Raw genomic sequence first — 19,647 nt, 5'->3', positions numbered from 1 at the left:
ATTCAACAAGTAATAAATGACATCGGGTGCCAGACCTATGCAGATATGAAGAAGAAAGTTGACAAAAGAACGGAATGGCGTGCTGCTGCCAACCAACCTGTGGGTTGATAACCGAAGAAGAAGAGAAGAAGATAGTTCACCCTTCATGGAACCACTGATCTTGTTCTGACACAACCTCAAAATAACATGCAGAATGGTTAATATAGAAGAATTTTAAGTGCCCTGTCTGACAACAGCATCACTGTCAGAGGACTAAGTATAAAGAGTAATACAACCAATAAGAAATAAACATTGAACATCAACAGCAAGACATCCTACACTTCTCAAGTTTTCAGCACAAGTAAAATGACCCATATCCCAACAAGTATTTGCTATTGGACCTATATTTATGGGACCTTTTTCCTAGCACAGAGCAGTCCTATTTTCCTATAAACATTTGGGACACTTTTTTTAAACACTCTGTAAATTATTTCTATTTTAAGTGCTACTCTATTAACATAATGTGAATAATAATACTGTAACACAGGACAACACAGTCTTGAGGGATCATGGGAATAACAGTCTGATGGTGCAGTACATCAGAAAAAGAATAAAAATTATGTGAGTCTAACCTTTGTCCTTGCAGTATCACTTCGAGCCATCAGGTTTCCAAGAGCATATCCCAAGCGAACCACTATGTCTTGTCTACCAGGGTATTTTTTCATTAGTTTTACAAATAATCCAAAGCAACCATCATAAGCAATAACTGCGTCACAGCACTCATCATGTGTTGATATTATGCTGAAATAAAAATATATATTTAAATCAACTGAATATTTTAGTTTAGGATACACAATATATATTACTTTACAGCCACAACTTGAATGAGATCTTTTTCTTTTATTGAAAGTTCATTATAATCACTTCATGGTACACATGTTGCTCAAGTAATAAGTTCTGAAATTGATCTAAAAGTAAAATTAACATAAAATTAAATTTTCTTTGGAGAGAAGATACACTAAAGGGAATGACTAATGTGTACCTATAAGTATGAATAACAGAGGTAAAAATTCACTAATACTGAACATTATAGGATTAGTCACCATAATGCAATGGAAGTAAATATCTCAATATATATAGATATAATGGAAGGAAACATTCCACGTGGGAAAAATTATATATAAAAACAAAGATGAGGTGACTTACCGAACAAAAGCGCTGGCAGGTCGATAGACACACAAACAAACACAAACACACACACAAAATTCAAGCTTTCGCAACAAACTGTTGCCTCATCAGGAAAGAGGTAAGGAGTGGGGAAGACGAAAGGAAGTGGGTTTTAAAGGAGAGGGTAAGGAGTCATTCCAATCCCGGGAGCGGAAAGACTTACCTTAGGGGGAAAAAAGGACAGGTATACACTCGCACACACGCACATATCCATCCACACATACAGACACAAGCAGACATATTTCAATGTGTCAATATGTCTGCTTGTGTCTGTATGTGTGGAGGGATATATGCGTGTGTGCGAGTGTATACCTGTCCTTTTTTCCCCCTAAGGTAAGTCTTTCCGCTCCCGGGATTGGAATGACTCCTTACCCTCTCCTTTAAAACCCACTTCCTTTCGTCTTCCCCACTCCTTACCTCTTTCCTGATGAGGCAACAGTTTGTTGCGAAAGCTTGAATTTTGTGTGTGTGTTTGTGTTTGTTTGTGTGTCTATCGACCTGCCAGCGCTTTTGTTCGGTAAGTCACCTCATCTTTGTTTTTATCAATATATATAGACACACACACACACACACACACACACACACACACACACACACACACAGTATATAAGTATGATTTTATGAGGATACAACAGACGGTTGGCTGTGGCCTTGACCAAGGAAATATCCCAACATTTGACAGACATCATTGTTAGCTACAATAGGCAGGAAACGTGCTTTGTTGGTGCTGCACGTGTTAGCGATTTTGACCAAGATAAACTCATGCTGCAGTGTTCTTCCTTGGCATGCCAGTGTAGAGGTGGGCACAGAAAGCTATGTGAAAATTCCATGCAATCACGTGTACAAGGTTCATGTGTCTATCTGAAGTTTTAGATTAGCTCATTTTACTGTTCATGTTACTTCTGCATTATCTTTCATTGACTGTATGGACACCCATTTGTATTGTGATGCACTGTGAAAGTTTGATCATTCACAAAATGCTGCAATAAACTAGTACTGTTATCGTCAATTATCAACTTAAACTTAATTTATCTTTTTTAAAATTTTTTACAACTTATACCAGAGGTACCTCAAGTACTATCATTCCAATTTCGTTGTACAATTATATGAGAAATAGGTTATTTCTGAGAATTTTCGGATATTTACAAACCTATTTTTTCATAAGTTATTGGTTGGAGTGTTTTGGATACCTACCTTAGTTTGTAGTAAACCAGCATTTGTCATTCACAGTTCTGCCAAAATATACATCACCCCTGAAATTCACTGTATAACAATGCCTAAAACTGGGAGTTCTTGAGAATTTTTGGAAGCTAACATTGTCCTTTCCGTGCTCTATGAGCAATTTGGAGTAAATTGGAGTTTGTGGTTCAGTTTTTGTAGCAGATATTCTAACATATGGTGTAACATCTAGATTTTCATAAAAGAGGAGTAGCCCAATATATTAACTGCATTTATTGTAAATTAACTATGTAAATTAACTACGTTTTTGAGTTTGATACAACTGTAACTAAGATCAAAACGTTTTAGAAAACTAGCAGTTTTTACCACAAGTTTTTGTGTTGTCTTAATAGCAATCTCATTTTGCGTAATTGCTTTAATTCTTATGGGCAATTAGCAACTTTTAGCTCAACATATTAAAAGATAATTAGCGAGCTTAATTTAAAGTTGTTTGTTCACTGCCATGTAGAACATTGAACCAGCCAATATGCAGCCCCACTGAGAATGCCGTTGTTGAACATGCCCTGACTACTGTCAAATGATTGGCAGCTCCTGTGAACTGATGTGTTGGAAGAGCTCCCAAGCATTGTGTACCTGGGATATTGGTACCAGAGGTACCTCAAGAACTATCATCTCCTATGGATCCTGTATCTGCTGCAGAAAGTACAGAATCTGTCATTACTCATCCACTTGACCGTGACTGGCATGTCAATGGTAGATCTAGGTGTCTTGTACAGGGTGGATGGGGACCAGGGAGGATTCAGGTTATTGTACCGAACCCTCTAGCCAACATGTTTGATGCACTGTCTTTCACTAAAACTGAGCCAGTGGGACTCACTTCATCTGTTTTGGAGACACCTGTTTTGTCCGGTGTCAAGAGGAGGCAAACACAAAAGGGTATGAGTCAATTAATTATGGGCAGTTTAAGTGTACAATGAATGATGGTACCATTTATGGAAATGGCAGCACAGGACAGGAAATGACACCAGGTGCACTTAGTGTGTATCTCTGGGAACCTCATTCAACATGCTGAAGAGACTATTCCAGCAGCCAATAAGGAAACAGGTGCAACAAACTGCAGATTCGGTGCATGTTGTAACAAATGGAACAAATGATGCCTGTCTTCTGGGCTCCAAGGTCATGCTTGGGTCATTCCAGCGACTGGCAGAGAAGGTTGAAAAGACCAGCCTTGGGCATGGACTTTCTATGAAGCTCATAATTTGCAGCATTATTCCCAGAACACCTCATGGCCCCTTGGATCTGAGTTGAGTGGAAGAACTGAAACAGAGACTTCGAAGGTTTTGTGACAAGCCAGGCTGTGACTTCCTCAACATGCGCCATGGGGCTGAGAACTGTAAGGTCCCATTAAGTGGGTCAGGTGTGCACAACACATCAGAGGTTGCTACTCCACTAGTTGACTGCAAGTGGGATGCACACAAAAGTTTTTTAGATTAGGCAACTCTCCATCCAATCCAGACAAAGATAGCTGTAGGAAATCTGGAAGTATCACTGTTAAGATCGGAAGAAATGCTTCCCACAAGCGAAAGTATTAAAATCGTAATGATAAGCTGCTGAAACATTCACAACAAAGTGCCAGAGCTTGAAGCACTCATGAAAAGCAGTGAAGCTCACATAATACTAGGTACACAAACTTGGTTGAACCTAAAATTGATAGCAGTGAGATTTTTGGCGAAAATTTAAGTTTATATCAAAAGGATAGGCAAATGGGAAATAGAGGTGGTGTATTTGTCACAATATATAAGAAACTTAGATCCACCAAGATAGAAATTGAAGCTGTGTGTGAGATTGTTTGGGCAAGGGTCAGTATCGGAGTCAGCATAAAATGATAATTGGATCATTGTATCGCCCACCAGACTCATCTTCTGATGTAACCAAAAACTTTAGAGAAAAAAACAGTTTACTTGTACATGAGCTCCCCCATCATACAGTAACCATTGGCAGAAACTTCTATCATCCAACAATTAATTGGGATGATTACAGTTTTGTTAGCAGTGGGCTTGATAAGGCCCCATTCATGATGGAAATATGTTGGATCTAATGGGAACAAGCAGACCAGAACTCTTTGAGAATGTACACACCAAAAATGTTATCAGTGACCGTGACACAGATGTGACAACAATGATTACCAAAGTACAAAGAACAACTAAAACAAGCAGAAAGATAGTATATATGTTCAGTAAAATACACTCCTGGAAATTGAAATACGAACACCGTGAATTCATTGTCCCAGGAAGGGGAAACTTTATTGACACATTCCTGGGGTCAGATACATCACATGATCACACTGACAGAACCACAGGCACATACACACAGGCAACAGAGCATGCACAATGTCGGCACTAGTACAGTGTACATCCACCTTTCGCTGCAATGCAGGCTGCTATTCTCCCATGGAGACGATCGTAGAGATGCTGGATGTAGTCCTGTGGAACGGCTTGCCATGCCATTTCCACCTGGCGCCTCAGTTGGACCAGCGTTTGTGCTGGACGTGCAGACCGCGTGAGACGACGCTTCATCCAGTCCCAAACATGCTCAATGGGGGACAGATCCGGAGATCTTGCTGGCCAGGGTAGTTGACTTACACCTTCTAGAGCACGTTGGGTGGCACGGGATACATGCGGACATACATTGTCCTGTTGGAACAGCAAGTTCCCTTGCCGGTCTAGGAATGGTAGAACGATGGGTTCGATGACGGTTTGGATGTACCGTGCACTATTCAGTGTCCCCTCGACGATCACCAGTGGTGTATGGCCAGTGTAGGAGATCGCTCCCCACACCATGATGCCAGGTGTTGGCCCTGTGTGCCTCGGTCGTATGCAGTCCTGATTGTGGCGCTCACCTGCACGGCGCCAAACACGCATACGACCATCATTGGCACCAAGGCAGAAGCGACTCTCATCGCTGAAGATGACACGTCCCCATTCGTCCCTCCATTCACGCCTGTCGCGACACCACTGGAGGCGGGCTGCACGGTGTTGGGGTGTGAGCGGAAGACAGCCTAACGGTGTGCGGGACCGTAGCCCAGCTTCATGGAGACGGTTGCGAATGGTCCTCGCCGATACCCCAGGAGCAACAGTGTCCCTAATTTGCTGGGAAGTGGCGGTGCGGTCCCCTACGGCACTGCGTAGGATCCTACGGTCTTGGCGTGCATCCGTGCGTCGCTGCGGTCCGGTCCCAGGTCGACGGGCACGTGCACCTTCCGCCGACCACTGGCAACAACGTCGATGTACTGTGGAGACCTCACGCCCCACGTGTTGAGCAATTCGGCGGTACGTCCACCCGGCCTCCCGCATGCCCACTATACGCCCTCGCTCAAAGTCCGTCAACTGCACATACGGTTCACGTCCACGCTGTCGCGGCATGCTACCAGTGTTAAAGACTGCGATGGAGCTCCGTATGCCACGGCAAACTGGCTGACACTGACGGCGGCGGTGCACAAATGCTGCGCAGCTAGCGCCATTCGACGGCCATCACCGCGGTTCCTGGTGTGTCCGCTGTGCCGTGCGTGTGATCATTGCTTGTACAGCCCTCTCGCAGTGTCCGGAGCAAGTATGGTGGGTCTGACACACCGGTGTCAATGTGTTCTTTTTTCCATTTCCAGGAGTGTAGATGAAAAAAATATGTATTGTCTTACATGAGTTAGGAACCTGAAACTTTCAGCACAGGGCCGGAGCGTGTAGAGGAACTATGGTTCAAATTTAAAACAATAGTCCACCATGCACTGGACAGATATGCACCCAGCAGAACAGTTCATAGCCTCTATGGTGTACAGTTACTATGAATAAACTTCTAAAGAAACAGAGGTTACTGTATAATAGGTGTAAAACAAAGCATAGGGTTATAGACTGAGAGAGGCTGAATAAAATGTGCTTAGCTGTCAAGAGAGCAATGCATGAAGCCCTTCAATGACTAGTGTGTTAGAATGTTGTCAAACGATATTTCACAAAACCCAAACAAATTCTGGCCATATGTAATGATTGTTAGTGGTGCCACAGTTATTGTCCAGTCCCTAGTGAATGAGACAGGAACTGAATTTGAGGGTAGCAAAGCAAAAACTGAAATGCTTCACTCCATTTTCAGATGTACCTTTATAAAGGAAAAAACCCATGAGAATTGCCCCAATTTAATTTTTGAACCACTGAAAAGATTAATGAAATAAGCATTAGAGTCAGTGGTGTTGAGAACACCTGAAATCATTAAAATTGAACAAAATTCCATGGCCCTATGGAATTTCTGTCAGATTCTACACTGAACTTGTGGCTGAGTTACCCCCTCTTTAACTATAACCTATTGTAGATCCCTCAAACAAGGAACTGTTGCCTCATTCTTGGAAATAAGCAAAGGTCACACTCATCTACAAGGAGGGTAGCAGAAGTGCCCACAAAACTACTGTCCAATATCCTTGAGATCGATTTGTTGTACAATCTTAGAACATATTCTGGGCTCAAACACAATGATGTACCTTGAACAGAATGACCTCCTCAGTGCCTATCAACATGGATTCCGAAAACATCAATTATGTGAAACCCAACTCGCACTTTTCTCACATGACATACTGAAAGCTTAGCATCATGGCCATCAAGTAGATGCAGTATTTCTTGATTTCCAAAAAGCATTTGACACAATACCACATCTATGCCTATTGTCAAAGGTTTGCTCATATCAGATATCAAATGGAATTTGTGACTGTATTGAGGACTTTTTTTGCAGGGAGGACACAGCATGTTATCTCGGATGGAGAGTAGAAGTAACTTCAGGTGTGCCCCAGGGAAGTGTGTTGGGACCCTTGCTATTCATGTTGTATACTAACTACCTTGCAGGGAATAGTAATAGTAATATCAGACTTTTGCAGATGGTGCAGTAATATATAATGAAGCTGCATAAATAAAACAACACATAGTATCCTATGATTATAATACCAATGAGTTGGAATCAGCAACTCATACAAATATCTCGGTGTAACACTTTGTAGGGATATAAAATGAAATGATCACATCGGCTCATTTGTGGATACAGCAGGTGGTGAACTTCGGTTTATTGACAGAATTCTGGGGAAGTGTAATCAGTCTGAAAAGTAGATTGCCTACAAATCACTCATGTGAGCCATCCTAGAGCATCGTTCAAGAGTGTGAGACATGTACCAAATAGATGATACTGAAATACCAAATAGGTGATACTGAACACATACATAGAATGGTGGCATGAATGGTCACAGGTTTGTTTAATCCATGGGAGAGTGTCACAGAGATACTGAAGGAACTGAACTGGAAGACCCTTGAAGATAGGCATAAACTATCCCGAGAAAGTCTATAAACAAAGTTTCAAGAACAGGCTTTACATGATGATTCTAGGAATATACTACAATTCCATATGTAACACTCACCTAGTGATCGTGAGGATAAGTTTAATTACTGTACAAACAGAGGCATTCAATCAAATATTCTTCCCCCACTCCATACGTGAATGGAACGGGAACACACTAATAACTGGTACAATGTGATGTAGCATCTGCTATGCACCTTATAGTGGTTTGTAGACTATAGATGTAGAACAGTGAATGACGATTAGGGCATTGAATTACTTAATTATTCTGTGTGTTTGCTTCTACAAACTCATAATAACTATTCATCTACTGTGCTGAAATTAATAAAATAGGAACCGTCAAATACAATGTTGAATTGCAAGTTTGTTTCATGCAATTATACTGAGTGATAGGATCAATTTCCAATAAACAGATTCCAGGAATGTTAGGAGTGTTCATCACTAATACCACAAATGCCAGAAGAAACAATCTAAATGTATGTTCGTAGATTTTCCCGGTGAATGAGATGCTTGAAGGTCTCTCAGGCATGAAGCTGGGTTGACTGGTCATTGTACAACGAATTTTCAGCGGCGTAACGTGCCACATCATCAGGTTACTCCTGTTGACTGACGTCCTAGGCTGGCGGGTGGTGTGGTATATATATCTGTTGCCTCTCCCCTCCACTAACTCCACATATGGACCGAGGGATGTGCAGGCCACGGTGGAAAGGGGGGGGGGGTAGCTTGCGCTGACGAGATGACTGATGGGTGTCAGTACACATGCCACCTTCGGTGGGTGTGGTGCCCCGTTTCCGCTGCTCCTGCAGAACTTTTATTGCTGGATTCCACGTTTGGCAGAGTTGAAATCTGTTGTCCTTGTTAATAAGGTTCTCATGCAGCCGGATTACAATTGCTTCCTTGTATACACAGTCCCAAAAGTGGGATGTGTTGTGCAAGACTTCCGTGTTCTCGTATTTCATAAGATGGTTTGTCTCGAGGCAATGTTCTGCAATTGCAGATTTTGTAGGCTGTTGGAGATCGGTGTGCTGTTTGTGTTCGGTACACCTTTCCTCGATCGCTTGCCCCACATATGCTTTCCCACACTCCCACGGTATGAAATAAACTCCAGATTTCTGGAGTCCTAAATCGTCCTTTACTGTTCCTACAAGGGACTTGATCTTTGGCGGCGGGTGGTAGATGCATTTCACGTTATGATGTCCTAGAATCCTGCCTATGTTTCCAGATGCATTGCCTGTGTATGGTACGTAGGCTGTCGCTTTCGGTGGACCATCATCAAGTGTCGGCTGTGGTGTGGTCTTCTGCTTGAAGGTGCATTGAATTTGGCGGTCACTATAGCCGTTCTTCTGGAACACATGCTTGAGGTGGTCTAGTTCTGGTTTTAAGCTTTCTTCGTCGGAGATCATATGAGCTCTGTGAACCAATGTATTTAGTACTCCTTCCCTTTGTGACGGGTGATGACAGCTGGAGGCGTGAAGGTACAGATCCGTGTGGGTTGTCTTCCGGTAGATGCTGTGTCCCAGTGTTCCATCAGGCGTTTTCCATAGCAGAACATCCAAGAATGGTAGCTGCCCGTTTTTCTCCACCTCCATGGTGAACTGAATTTGAGGGTGGGTAGAGTTCAGATGTTGTAAGAACAGTTGGAGCTTCTCTTCCCTGTGAGGCCAAATGACAAATGTGTCATCAACACATCTGTAGAAGATTGTTGGTTTTAGTGGTGCTGATTCTAACGCTTTCTCCTCAAATTCTTCCATGTACATGTTGTCCACCACAGGTGACAGAAGGCTACCCATAGGTACGCCGTCTGCCTGTTCATAGTAGTGTCCGTCAAAAAGAAAATATATTGACATGAGCACAAAGTTAAATACTTTCGTGAATGTGGGCCCAAATTTCTTCTCAATAAGATCCAGCAAATCTTTGAGTGGAACTCTCGTGAAAAGTGATAAAACATCGAAACTGACCATAAGATCTGAGCTGGCCAACTTGAGTTTCCCCATACGTTCCACTAACTGTACCGAGTTTTTGATGTGGTGCTCACATTTGCCAACCAATGGACTCAATACTGTGGTCAAAAAGTTTGGCAAGCTGGTATGATGGCGCTCCTGTAGTGCTCACTGTCGGTCTCAGAGGAGTGCCCATCTTGTATACCTTTGGAAGTCCATAGAGTCTTGGTGGTGTGGCAGCACGTGGCTGAAGTTTCTTCACTGTCTCGTCTGTAAAGGTACTTCGAAGAATTTCAATCGTCTTGCGCTGTATCCGACTGGTTGGATCCGTCGTCATCTTCCTGTAAGCAGGGTCATCCAAGATCTTGTACATTTTCTCTTTGTATTCTGCCGCCGTTAGTAGAATGGTTATGTTCCCCTTATCCGCTGGGATGACAACAATGTCTGGATCATCACGCAGAGACTGCAGCACGGCCCTTTCCCGTCTGGAGATGTTGTGTTTCGGCAGTGCGGCCCTGGCGAGTGTGCGGCACGTTTCGCGTCGTAACTCTTCCGCCGTGTCGGGTGGCAGCTTGGAGGCAACTTGTTCCACTCCACTGATGATTTCTGCGACAGGGATTGCTGCTGGTGTTGAAGCAAAGTTTAAGGCTTTCCCTGAAAGATTCATAACTGTGCGCTTAGTCTCCTGTTTGGGCTGTTTTGATGCAAGCCGATCAAATTTTGATGACTGTTTCATAGTTGCATTTCGTTGAGTCCTCTTGGATTGTGCCCAGGAGGAACATTCAACCCATTCCCAGGTGACAGGAGAGAGCAGGGACACCAATTCTAGATGTAGGGCAAAAAGTTTGCACCCTATGGAGTCAAGCTGGCGGCGTGTGTCTCTGATACGTTCATGCACTAGGGCCAGGCTAGCTCTTCTGGTAATTCAGTTCGCCACAGGTGTCTGGATATGATGTACGATCTTGGCAAAGGTTGGCACAATTCAGATGTCATGGCATCTCTTCAAGAAGACGAGTGCACTCAGAAGCCATTGTTTCTTGTTCTGAAGCTTATCAAGCTTCTTCACTTGCTGTACCATTTACTCACCATAGAGGAATCTTATGTGTGTTCGTAGATTTTCCCGGCGAATGAGATGCTTAGAGGTCTTTCAGGCATGCAGCCAGGTTGACTAGTCATTGTAGAACAAATGTTCGATGGCGTAATGTGCTATCACCATCAGGTTACTCCTGTTGACTGCTGTTGACTGACGTCCTAGGCCGGGGGTGGTGTGGTATATATACCTGTTGCCTCTCCCCTCCACTGACTCCGTGTATGGACCGAGAGATGTGCAGGCTGCTGTGGTGGGGGTAGCTTGCACTGATCAGATGACTGATGGGTGTCAGTACACATGCCGCCTTCGGTGGGTGTGGTGCCCCGTTTCCGCTGCTCCTGCAGAACTTTTATTGCTGGATTCCACGCTTGGCTGGAGTTTATTTCATACCGTGCGAGTGTGGGAAAGCATATGTGGGGCAAACCATTCGCACGATCGAGGAAAGGTGTACCAAACACAAACGGCACACCGATCTCCAACAGCCTACAAAATCTGCAATTGCAGAACATTGCCTCGAGACAAATCATCGTATGAAATATGAGAACACAGAAGTCCTGCACAACACATCCCGCTTTTGGGACTGTGTATACAAGGAAGCAATTGAAATCCGGCTGCACAAGAACCTTATTAACAAGGACAACGGATTTCAACTTAGCCAATCAGCCAAGCGTGGAATCCAGCAATAAAAGTTCTGCAGGAGCAGCGGGAACGGGGCACCACACCTGCCGACGGCGGCATGCGTACTGACGCCCATCAGTCATCTCGTCAGCACAAGCTACCCCCACCACCACAGCCTGCACATCCCTCAGTCCATACGCGGAGTCAGTGGAGGGGAGAGGCGACAGGTATATATACCACACCACCTGCCGGCCTAGGATGTCAGTCAACAGAAGTAACCTGATGATGATGGCACGTTACGCCATCGAAAATTTGTTCTCCAACTACCAGTCGACCCGGCTGCATGCCCGAGAGACCTTCAAACAATCTAAATGTTGTAATGTATGTAGTCTCATATGAAATCATTATGATGGTAACTGAGCACTCTTATTTCATGTGTCTATGGGTCACAAACAAGATTCATATTTACAAAATCTTCAATGTTGAAGAAGTGAACTGCAGGGTTTCTCACATATACAGGGGGTGTACAAAAATATGGAAACAGAGCAGGAAATGACTACTTGAACATAAATGCAGACACTAGCCAAGCCTGTAGATTGTGATTGGCACATGTCTAATGTCTTCAATACATTGCAAATGTCAGTCATGCTCAGAACAATGTTCTGTGAAGTTATGAGCTTATCATGTTGGAGCTAACTGTAAGTGAATTCAAATGTGGGCGAATTGTTGGCACTCATATGGTGGGTGCTTCTGTAACCAAGGCAGCTGTAATGTCGGTGCTTCAAGAGGCACTGTATTGAAGATTTATACCACAAACAGGGAAAGTGGAGAAACAACATCGGCTGTCACAATACAGACAAAAGTGTGTGTTGAGTATCACGACAGATGGTCACTGAAGAGGACTGTGATGAAGAATAAGAGGATGACAGCTGCAAAAGTCACTCTGGAATTGAATGTCTTACTCAAGAAACCTTATCAGGAACCAAGACAACATGAGGATATCTCCAGAACAAGGGTATTTCAGAGTGAGATGGAATTCCAAAACCACTCATCAGTGACGCAAATGCCATAACAGATAAAGATGGCGCACAAGCTTTAGGACCTGGACTATGGAGCATTGGAAAAATGTCATTTGGTCAGAGGAGCCTCGTTTCAGACTGTTTTCATTTTGGGCTAAGTTTAAGTTCCAAGAGCAAAACATTGCAGGATTTCGGAAATGATTTGAGCAGCCATATCATGGTATTTTTTGGGCCCCACAGTTACTCTGCAAGACTGCATTACTGACAAGCATTATGCAATTGTTTTGGCTGATCAGTTTCATTCCATGTTACAGTGTTTGTTCTCCAATAGTGCTGCTGTTTTCTAAGATGACGGGGCCCCTGTTTACACCACTCGCAATGTCCAGGACTGATTTATGAGCTTAGGGATGAATTGTTGGCTCTCTCTTGGCCACCACAGTCACCAGATCTCAATATTATTGAGCTTTTGTGGTCTACTGATGATAGAAAGGTATGTGTTCACTACCCACCTACATCATCTTTACCTGAACTTGCAACTACACTCCTGGAAATGGAAAAAAGAACACATTGACACCGGTGTGTCAGACCCACCATACTTGCTCCGGACACTGCGAGAGGGCTGTACAAGCAATGATCACACGCACGGCACAGCGGACACACCAGGAACCGCGGTGTTGGCCGTCGAATGGCGCTAGCTGCACGGCATTTGTGGACCGCCGCCGTCAGTGTCAGCCAGTTTGCCGTGGCATACGGAACTCCATCGCAGTCTTTAACACTGGTAGCATGCCGCGACAGCGTGGACGTGAACCGTATGTGCAGTTGACGGACTTTGAGCGAGGGCGTATAGTGGGCATGCGGGAGGCCGGGTGGACGTACCGCCGAATTGCTCAACACGTGGGGCGTGAGGTCTCCACAGTACATCGATGTTGTCGCCAGTGGTCGGCGGAAGGTGCACGTGCCCGTCGACCTGGGAGCGGACCGCAGCGACGCACGGATGCACGCCAAGACCGTAGGATCCTACGCAGTGCCGTAGGGGATCGCACCGCCACTTCCCAGCAAATTAGGGACACTGTTGCTCCTGGGGTATCGGCGAGGACCATTCACAACCGTCTCCATGAAGCTGGGCTACGGTCCCGCACACCGTTAGGCCGTCTTCCGCTCACGCCCCAACATCGTGCAGCCCGCCTCCAGTGGTGTCGCGACAGACGTGAATGGAGGGACGAATGGAGACGTGTCGTCTTCAGCGATGAGAGTCGCTTCTGCCTTGGTGCCAATGATGGTCGTATGCGTGTTTGGCGCTGTGCAGGTGAGCGCCACAATCAGGACTGCATACGACCGAGGCACACAGGGCCAACACCTGGCATCATGGCGTGGGGAGCGATCTCCTACACTGGCCGTACACCACTGGTGATCGTCGAGGGGACACTGAATAGTGCACGGTACATCCAAACCGTCATCGAACCCATCGTTCTACCATTCCTAGACCGGCAAGGGAACTTGCTGTTCCAACAGGACAATGCACGTCCGCATGTATCCCGTGCCACCCAACGTGCTCTAGAAGGTGTAAGTCAACTACCCTGGCCAGCAAGATCTCCGGATCTGTCCCCCATTGAGCATGTTTGGGACTGGATGAAGCGTCGTCTCACGCGGTCTGCACGTCCAGCGCGAACGCTGGTCCAACTGAGGCGCCAGGTGGAAATGGCATGGCGAGCCATTCCACAGGACTACATCCAGCATCTCTACGATCGTCTCCATGGGAGAATAGCAGCCTGCATTGCTGCGAAAGGTGGATATACACTGTACTAGTGCCGACATTGTGCATGCTCTGTTGCCTGTGTGTATGTGCCTGTGGTTCTGTCAGTGTGATCGTGTGATGTATCTGACCCCAGGAATGTGTCAATAAAGTTTCCCCTTCCTGGGACAATGAATTCACGGTGTTCGTATTTCAATTTCCAGGAGTGTATTTTGCAGGAAAAGCGGCATAAGATTTCCTTGATAACCATATATGACCTGTATTTATCATTCTAAGGAGACAAGTGGAAGCTGTTTTGAATGTAAATGGTTTTCCTACATTATATTAGGCATGATAATGTGTTATGTTTGTGGTGTTTTCTCCACTCGCTGTACCTGCAGCAGATCATAAAATTATTTAGCTTTCAAGTTCTTGTGTGCATATGAGATTCTATTTACATTAGAAAAAAGAGGGGACACTTGAAGCTAGGGCAATTTTCCGATCTTTTGTACCTGTCAATGTGTCACTCATCTTTCACCAGCATATCAGTAATCACATTTTCTCAGTTTTGTTCTTTCTGTAGTGAAATTTCCATAATCATAATAATTGAGAGTATCTCATGTCTAAATCATATCATTCCAAAAGATTTTGGCCCTGAAGAGTCCTTGACTTTCCCAACCCTTTTATGACATTGGTAAAATGACAAAGTGCCCAAAAACAAATCATACATATAGTACACATGTATCAACTATTAGTTTGGCTAAAATTGGGGACGACACCAGAAACACTGAAGTAAGTGAGTCATTGAGTTATATCTTTCACTCATTATATCAGTAACAGACAATTTGATGTGGAACATACCTACTGAACAAATTTCACACGCTTCTGGTGGTAAATTGGGCACTTATAGGTTTGTACTTTATCTGACTACTAATAACCTCCACAGCAGAACTTACTATGACACACTTGTGCAGTGGCATTTGACTTGGAGATAGCTGGTTATTGTCCCGTTGGTATAAGAAGTTTTCATCACCAGTATTTGGCTGGCAAGGGTTGGCAACTGAATGCCCATTGGTGTCTCCCAGTAAGCAATGCCATACAGCATGGCATTCCTGATTATGATTTTCATTCAATAATTCTTCTGTGGCGCGGGAGAAGTAATTAAGGAGAAACAACCTTATCTTCACTTAAAAATGCTGTTGCTGTCCCTCAAAAATTTAATTTCTCTGTGAAATTTGAAACTTTCAAAGCATATAGATTGTTGTTTCATGAAATTTGGGATGGGCAATCACTTTCTGCCATGATATTATGACACAGAGTCTTCTGGCCATCTTCAAGTGTACACTAATGAAAGTACACTGAGCTCCCCTGTTTAAACTGCACTGGGGTGTGCATAATGTACCCAGATGTCACTGCACATGCATTGGAACAGCATAGGTAAGCCTGTTGAAAGTTTGAGTGCTGCTTTGAGTGCCCTCTTCAATATCAAATCAAGTATTTCTCTCCACAATCATGTAATATGAATGAAACTGTGTAAAGTTGATAGCCAAACATCACACAGAAGCTACTTCGGGGACTAGGGGTTCTAACACTTATGTGCCAAAACATTTACTTCTTAACTGTATTTGCAGTTAATACCATGAATGGCTTTAAGATGAACTGTGATGTACACAATAACAGTATTATAAATAATAATAATTGCCATATAGACTACTGGTTCACATCTCTTTCTGCAGTTCAGAATGAAATTTAAATTTTTGTGCAAATATCTATTCTATGTTGTCAGTAGACATCACACAGGAAATTGAAAATCCCAAAATATTCAACAACTTATTAGTCATTCTGCAATTTATCAGAATATTTGGACGTACAGAATGTAAATGCCACATAGCTCTAATCTTGAGTTTGCTAGTATATAGACACCTAACAGTAGCCTGTGTAGAGCAAATGCTTTGCTTTGAAGTATTAGATAAAAATAAACCGCTGAGTAAAATAAGAGACTGAGCATTAGCTTTCAGCAAAGTAGTTGTTGTTCTGCTAATGTACCCACACGAATAATTCCTATAATTATCAGTGCTGCAAAAAGATAAGTACTAGCCATAATTTGTTACTAACACACTTTACAGAAGTAGCTTGGAGTGACTGTTTCTACATGTTAATATATAACTTGCCTTGTTGTACGTTCCTGAAGACATATTGGGATTTACGAAATACAATGAGTTAATTAAAGAGCCAACAAATGAGTTTTCATAGTTGTTTTTATTGCTCAGAGGCAGATGTGCTGATGTATGGACAGTAACAATACAGGCAAATTGTTTTCAATCATGATTTGGCAAGAAGTGTAATTTATTGGTAAAATGCTTGGGAGCATCCAAACTTCCTCTTAATGATTTTAAAGCCAAGTAGAAATATTCTCAGCAATTGCTGTATCAAAGGCTTTTACAATTTTGTTATTGAAGTCATTCAAATTGCTCTCAGTGTCTGCACATAAGATGTTAGTCTTGGTAGCAATTTCGAACTTATTCAAGTTTTTGAAAACAGTGTAATTGTCTTAGTGGAAAAGAGTAAGGGAATAAGATCACTGCCAACTCTGTTAACTGTTCAGCTAGAAAAGCACAGACAGTTAGCTGAACAGAGCAATGGATGTGTCTCTGACAATAGAAAATCCTACTTGGTTGATAATGTGGGTGACTGTTCTGATAATAAGATGAATGAGGTATGATCCAGATTCCTTCAAGCTCAGGACCATTGCTGCTGCTGGTGTGATAGTCAAAGTTGACATTCCTTGTGTTAAATGTCACCAATGATAATGCACTTGCCTGATGCAGTTATGAAATTGGGATCTTTAGGAAATGGGCTTGCGGATGTATGGTGATGACAAAACCAGCTCTGGGGTAGCCTCACAGCCCCAACCTCTTCTTGAAAAAAGTGTAGTGGTAGTTCTAATGTCATAATAGGTAGGTCTTTTTGTGTAAAATAGAGGCTGCACCAAACCTGGGGTCATTTGGGGTGGAGTAATGGCAAATCATCAAATCATTTCATCAACATGTAGTGGCTGAGGACTGGCTTAAACTTCCACAATGGCCAATGGCTAGTTAGTACCTCTGTTTTCTAGCTTGTAGCAAACTGCTGCTCTAGTACTTTTTTTCTGGTTGAAATCATTAACACACACATGACTCTGAAGATTTTATTCTGTTGAGGTGGAGAATGCATTCAAGGACTTTCACAGAGAAACTGAGAGGCACTGGTTAATCAGTAGGGTGAGAATGGCACTTGGTTGCTGGCAGCCAGCAAGGTCACCCAAGGTGTGAGAAACCGTAGATGCCAATGACTCGAAATGCCCATCTTTGAGGACAACACAGGAAGAAGCATGAGAGGTTTTATCCCCCCCCCCCTCCCCCCATAAAAAAAGGAAGAAGAAGAAGAGCACTCTTAGCTGACCATGTTCTATAAAACAGTCAGCTGATCAAATTTGATGAAACTTCTGTCATGGTTCGCACTTACACCTTCTGAGACAGTGTAATTAAAGAGACCATTGAAATGAAAATCACTGATTACACTGATTACACTCTTAATAGAGACAGGGACCAGCAGCATGGTATTGGATCCAACAATGGTGAAGCTGAAGTGGGCACATCAAACGCAAAGTCAACATTTTCCCATATATGCCACATATGGTGATGCTGTAAGCATGAGTGACATCACAGTCAGCAGTTAGTGTACTGGGTGGTTATAATTAAACTTTCCCTATTTAACATGTTATAACACAAAACTAATTACCATATGAGTACTAAACTTGGCAGCATGAATGTCCAGAGTATGCCATGCATGGTTTCCATACACCACAGCATCACCATTCACTTCCATCTATGGCCACCAAGTGTCGTGATCACTCATCGTGATTCACAGTCTCACACACTTGACCAGTCACAGTGCACTTGTTGGCGTATCAACACGAGCTGGGACAAAAGGAGCAGAGCATTATTGGTGAAGCTCTATTATCAAAACAACAGTAATGATGAAGCTGCAGTCTGAAAATATCGGTGGCTGAAAGGATTACAGAAGGGTCCTCTTTCTCCACCTGCTGCGTGGAACATGTTGAAGAATCAACTGGAGAACTGGGAAGAGGTCGACGAATGGTTGCACAACAGGTGGTTGATAAAATCGCTGTTGCTATGGCAGACGATGCTGCATGCAATTCCTGATCATCAGGCAGTGCACATTCTGTTATGACAGTTGAACATCCCGCAGTCCAGTGCTTCAAACCATTCTCAAATGGTATCTATACAAAATCCATATCGTACAGCAGTTTGCACCAGAGGACACAAAACAATGTGTTGACATCACTCCCCACTTTCTCACAAGGATTGAAGTTGACGAGGGCTCGCCCTGTACCATCCTACGGACAGAGGAAGCTCATTTTTCACTGATGAGTGAAGTGAACATACAGAAGAGCTGAATGTGAGGATATTTACCCTCAGTCACTGTGCATGAAGTTCCTCTGAATGGTGAATGTGACATCGTATGGTGTAGCTTCATAGCTACATTCATCATTGGCCAATTATTTTTTGAACAGGTTGGCACTCAAGGACCAAAGATATGCAGTGTGACAGGCCAGCATTACTGTCCTATGCTTCGCCAGCATGTCATACCTGCCCTACAGGAAAGAGACACATTGAACTCAACAGTTTTCATGCAAGATGGAGCGCCACTGCTCACTGCTCATGAAGTTCACCTGTTTCTACAAAACATATTTGGAAATGATGAAATGATTGAATTATCAGCCAATCATTTCCAAATGCTTGGCCAGCATGATCAAATGTGATCTTACTCCCTGTGGTTTCTGGTTGTGGGGCTACCTGGAGAACAGAGTTTATCAGGGGAACATTCACACATGTGCTGATCTAAAGTGCAGCATATCAAGAGAGGTATCCAGCGTACCTATGGACATGCTTCGTTCTGCTGTGCAAAATGCAATCCTTTGCTGTCAGACTCTTCTGGACACTGATAGGCACCATATTGAGTCACTTTTGTGGCAGTAATGGTATCAGTATGTAATGGTATGATGTACTGTAGCAGCACATTAAAAAGTGCTTCAATTGAATTGATTCTGCATTATTTCTCTTCCCCATGTCCCTGACTTTCATGGTACCACATTTTGTCATCATACGGTAATTAGTTTCCGTGTTATAACCTCCCATTACGTAAGTGCATACCAGCAGCCCAGTGGCGGTTATACCACATGACAATGGCCAAGGAGCATTTTAACCACTTGACAAGGCTGAAATACCAAGAAAGTTTTATTCTGAGTGGATAAAGAATGATAGGAAAAAGATGCACTGCAGTACTCAGATGCCACCATTTAATACCACAATTTAATCCTGAAAATCTTAATAAATAACAAGAGTAAAGATAGAAAGAGAGCTTAATGAAGGAAATGGAGCCTCCTAACTGACCAGTGTGTATCATGTTTCATGTAAG

General features: G+C 43.4%; 1 protein-coding gene across 1 annotated transcript in view; it reads right to left on the bottom strand.

Moving 5' to 3' along the window:
* Positions 1-19,647, bottom strand: part of LOC124711611 (armadillo repeat-containing protein 2) — a 184,276-nt gene that overhangs the window by 88,796 nt on the left and 75,833 nt on the right. Inside the window, exon 10 of the mRNA XM_047241775.1 lies at positions 612-780. Coding sequence (XP_047097731.1) covers positions 612-780 — 169 coding nt within the window. The remainder of the gene's footprint in view (positions 1-611; positions 781-19,647) is intronic.

Source organism: Schistocerca piceifrons, chromosome 8 (genome assembly GCF_021461385.2).
Source record: "Schistocerca piceifrons isolate TAMUIC-IGC-003096 chromosome 8, iqSchPice1.1, whole genome shotgun sequence".
Classification (NCBI taxonomy): Eukaryota; Metazoa; Arthropoda; class Insecta; order Orthoptera; family Acrididae; genus Schistocerca; species Schistocerca piceifrons.
The sequence above is the reverse complement of the archived record's forward strand: the minus strand, read 5'-3'. Positions and strand labels throughout refer to the sequence as shown.